This window comes from Alligator sinensis, unplaced genomic scaffold (assembly GCF_000455745.1).
Source record: "Alligator sinensis unplaced genomic scaffold, ASM45574v1 scaffold79_1, whole genome shotgun sequence".
In the NCBI taxonomy this organism is placed as follows: domain Eukaryota; kingdom Metazoa; phylum Chordata; order Crocodylia; family Alligatoridae; genus Alligator; species Alligator sinensis.
Window position 1 is genome coordinate 561548 of NW_005842706.1, and position 5067 is coordinate 566614.

A 5067-nucleotide genomic window follows, 5' to 3' on the forward strand; every position below is an offset into this window, starting at 1 on the left:
CATAAAATACTCATTGTGACACAATACCGTCTGATTACAGCACGCTCCTGCTGCGGCAACCAGTGCAAAATAAGCAGGAGAAATCTTTTGTTTTCCCAACAGACCTGAGTATAAAATTCACAAGCTGTCAGGGAACACAGACCTAACTGGGTTGCTCACCATGGACCTTCCCACCCATACTCTTGTCTACTCTCCCATTTACACAAACTGTATCTCATCAACATTCAAACCACTTTGGTTTGTGTTCATACAAATATCCATGACACATTTTGTCCCACATCATAGAGTTCATAGGTCAGTGTTTTCCATTTTTCCACCAAGAAGGGCCTCTAGTCTGGCCACAATTCATCCCATCACTTGATCCACTTCAGCATGAACATTATTAACTATCTGCTGACTCCAGAATTCCTCAGCTCCTACACACTCTGGGCCAGCCTAAGCTATGGGATTCCCTCACATTGCCTGTGGATGAGCCTAAAGCCCATCTGCCTGGATGTTGAGATGTGTCTGCTTATGCATTACACTTGGACAACACTTCGTCTTATCAGTCTGTTTTGAGTGTTGCCAGAGCTGTAACCGCAAATGTTGTCACCCTGAGTGACAAGTGGTAACTGGGCAGGGAAACTGCTGAGAGCTGTGGCAGGGGACACCAAGGATAGAGTTCAGGATCAGCCTATGGTCTCTTTTCTTACAATACCCAGAATGCCTCTCTGCTTCCTTTGCTGTTCAGGCCTGACCTCTTCCCCTCCTACCCATTGCCCACTCCCAGCCTTGCTTTCCCCCTCTAAGATCTCTGCTTTTTTTAGCCCTTTCTTCATTGGCCCCAGCTATCTCTCCTCCAGCAGCATTTTGCTGAGAAAGAGAGACCCTGGGGACACACAGGTTTTGCTCTCAGTCTTGGGATGAGAAGTATCTCCTCTTCTGTACAGTGGGCAATATCAGCAGGGTGCCTCAGGACATGCAGACTGACAGAGCTGCCTGCTTGTGGGACTGGCCCTGAAATTTTGAGGATTGGAGATTTCCTCTGAAAAAGGGAGTGAAACTATAAGTGAGGGCCTCTGCCAGCCAGAAAACAGCCCAAACAAGGAACATGACTGTAAATGGATCCAGTTCATCTACTTCCAGGACATGATGAAGAATGGCCCAAAGCCCACTCCACTATGCTGTTGTTCTACCGTAACACATACATTGGACTCCTCACATCCTTCTCCAGTCCATGTCCCAGAGCGCTCACAGCCTCAGGGTCAGGCAGGACAAACAGAGGAAGAGTAGAGGAGAAGGAACAGTATCCCCAGGAGGACATTAACACTGGCTTTGTCTAACTGCTGCTGATCTAAATGAGAGAACATTTTCACTGCATTCATCCAGGGACTTCTATCTAGTGCCTCTCTAGGTCTCTCCTGGACAGGTCAACAGGGCTTGGACTGAAAATGCATCTTTGTCACCAGGAAGAACCTCACTGCAGTCCTGAGGGCTCACATAACACCTTTCCTCCAGAGAGCTCAAGACCCTTTGTGACAAAGGGAAGTAGCACTCTCCTCCCCTTACACAACTTCTGCCACTTGGACAGATTTAAAACCATTCCCTTCAATATACTGGTTATAACAGTCCCAGCATTTGAGTTTGGCAGAAAATAATCTCAGATCCTAGGTCATTTAGCAATGTTACAGCAAATTTACTACCCCAGTCCTTGGAGTAGGTGGCAGTGCAAGGTGCCAACCCTTGGATACAAGACCATCTGAGGGGGTTTCAGAAGGCTCCAAAAGAAACTGAGTCGAATGAAGCCAGGGTAAGTCTCATTTCAGGTACCTTTCGGATAGTAACTTGAAGGTTTTATTGAGAGTGTTTTGGAATGAGAAAAATGTTGATGAAATACAGAAGACATTTCATTCACCTTCTGTATTCCATACCAGAAGGCTTCTGGTGAACTGGTGTATGCTGTCTCTCCCTGGCTACTTTTTGCATTTTTATATCCTGGTAATACAGCTGTTCATACCCTTTTTGACTTAAATTCTTACCTTTCATTGAAAAGGTAACTTTTCTCATCCAAACACTTCATAATATTGAAAACAAAACTAGTTTTCTTCCTCAGTACAACATTCTTAAGTTAATGTAATTTTGTTTTTGTATGGGTATTATGCCTTTATGTATGTATCTATCCATGTCCTTCGCTTTGGAAAGCCAGCAATATATCTGAATATTTTTATTTCATAATAAACCCAATATTCTGTTAAAAAATTGCTGGAATTCCCAACAACAAAAAGATGAGGCATATTGTGCATGTCTCTGTGAATGTAGAAAAGCAAGTAATAGGAGTGAACTTATTGGCCAGTCTTTAAAACCCAGTCCTTTCCTTCTGCTTACATGAGGTTGGTGTTTTCAGAGGCACCAAAGGAGTTTGGGTCACATTTTTCAAAGCACTTAAGTACCTCAAAATGCAGGTAGGCAAGAGTTTCAAAATCTTCTTAGTTCCAACTGCCATTCATTTCACTAATACTGAGTTGAGATTCCATGGATGTAAGTCTTGAATGCAGCCAATTCAGTGTTTGGCTACAGTATGTGCGCCATGGTTCCTAAGCTGCCATCTGGTGAACAGGTGGACTCATTCTTTTGAGTATTTTTGAGTGTTTGTTCATCCTGCCATCCATAGATAGAAATATTCTCTAGTTCATATAAAGATATAGGGTTTAGAGCTTGAATATAGTCACCCTGCATCCAGGTGTTGCACACAGTTTAAGATATATTCATGTACGGTCTGACAGCCTCATACCACCACACCTAAGAAGTCTGAATAACACTTCATTCCAAAAGGAGCCCTGTGAATTGCAGGACACACTGGAAGATTGTGCTAATGTTATCCCAACTCACTTTTACCAATTTTTAATATATGGAGAAATTATATGTCGAAATAGCTTCATTCTAGAAAACTCAGAATTTCAACAGACTTGCTGTAGATTCATTAAGCTGAGGATTAAGTAACTTTTGAAGGGCTCTGTCACAATGTTAAGCATTCTGCAATCTGTTTAGCTACTTTACTTTCCCCTTCATCCTTATCCTTTGTTTCCCCAAACAGAAGAGATGAGCTATGCAGTCTACAGGAGAGGTGAACCACACAACTGTGACAGAATTCATCCTGCTGGGATTCGGGAAAGGACCTGAGACTCAGGTGCTGCCTTTTGTGTTGTTCCTTGTGATTCACATAGCTACTGTCCTAGGAAACACTATCATGGTTCTCATCATTCGAATCGACCCTCGCCTTCACACCCCCATGTATTTCTTCCTCATGAACCTGTCACTCCTAGACCTCTGCTACTCCTCAACCATTGCCCCCAAAGCCATGGCCACCTTCCTACAAGGCAGCAAAACCATTTCCTACAATGGATGTGCTGCACAGTTGTTCTTTTTTTCTCTCTTTGGCAGCACAGAAACATTCATCCTGGCAGCAATGGCATATGATCGATACATAGCCATCTGCAATCCACTCCTCTATTCTGTCACCATGTCCAAAAAGGTCTGCGTTCAGCTCATCGTGGGCTCCTATATAGGTGGCAGCACAAATTCTCTAGTGCAAACCAGCTTCACCTTTGCACTCAGTTACTGTGGGCCTAAAGAGATCAACCATTTCTTCTGTGATGTTCCCCCCTTGCTAAACCTGTCCTGCACCTCAGATATGCACATCAATGAACTGGTGCTGTTTGTTTTGTGTGGCCTCATCATCGTGAGCACATCAGGAATCATCCTCATCTCCTACGCCTACATCACCTATGCCATTTTCAGGATTCGCTCAACCAAGGGCAGGCTCAAGACCTTATCCACCTGCTCCTCCCACATGGTAGCTGTGGCTTTATTTTTTGGGACTCTTTCCTTTATGTATACCCAACCAGGTTTTCGGTCTTCTCCACGTCTGAATAAGGTGGTGTCTATGTTCTATACTCTTGTCATCCCCATGTTGAATCCCTTCATCTACAGCTTCAGGAACAAGGATGTGAAAGATGCTTTGAGAAAGACCATAGGTAGGTTAATGACTTTTAAATAAGCCTCTTCTGTGTATACACAGCTAAACTACAGTTAAAACAAAAAACAACAACTGAGAAATAATTAATAAATAGTTTCATGCATCTCCTTATCTCTGTACATAATTTTAATTTGCAACCACCTCTCCCTCTGTATTCCTATCTATGTTTTTAAGTCTCTCGTAAAATTATCACGTGTCATTCTGAGCATGAATATTTTATTACATTAAGTCAACACCCATATTCTATTTTTTTTCACATTTCTAATCCTATTACCTTAGCACAACTGAATTCAGCACAAGAGAATGCTGATGTAGATTCTGAATCCATATGTATTTCCCTTTCCAAGCTTGTGTGTGCTTGTGTGCATGTGTGGCAGGGAGTGTGTATCTCTGCTCCCTACTGTGTTAATACCTTTTCCTAAAATATACACAATGATGTTTGAAAAGGACCTCAGGACATCTTCTACTACAACTCTCTGCTCAAAGTAGGACAACCCAAATATCTCATCCCAGCCAAGGCTTTGTCTGCCCAGATCTTAAAATCATCTAAGGCTGGACATTCCACCACCTCTCTGGGTAGCTTGTTCCAATGCTGCTCTCCCCACGTTGTGAGACAGTTTCTCCTCATATCTAACCTCAGATTACCTTGGTGCAACTTGACCTTTGTTTGTTTGACCTTGATGCTTTGGACCTTTTCAGGAATGGATAAAGAATACTTCATTTCAGACTTTGGTCCAAATCCTATTTCACTCCTAAGGGCACCTAAGTGAGTTCCTATTCTGCAGTTTGAGCCCTTGAAAAATAATGCATTGGCAAACGAGGTCCTCTTTGCCCTTTCTGTGATTTTTGTCTTTAGGGTAAGATGAAATTGTGTTACAGAAATGGAATTGTACCTATGCAATTAGTGGAATAAGAATTCACCCTTTATTTCTAGACGTCATTACAAGGTTCTCTTATGGCTATCATGGGCTTCTGAAGGTGGACACTAGCAGCTTGCATCATACCTAGCTGAGCCACAGCTGGGAACCAGATGGGGAGCCTGATGCCTGGGG

The 5067-nt window shown here is 42.9% G+C and overlaps 1 protein-coding gene across 1 annotated transcript; it reads left to right on the plus strand.

Moving 5' to 3' along the window:
- Nucleotides 1–3085: 3085 nt before the first annotated feature.
- On the plus strand, nucleotides 3086–4036 carry LOC102373596 (olfactory receptor 12-like). The gene has a single exon (XM_025216055.1). The coding sequence runs from the start codon at nucleotides 3086–3088 to the stop codon at nucleotides 4034–4036; it is 951 nt and encodes a 316-aa protein (XP_025071840.1).
- The last annotated feature ends 1031 nt before the right edge of the window (nucleotides 4037–5067 follow it).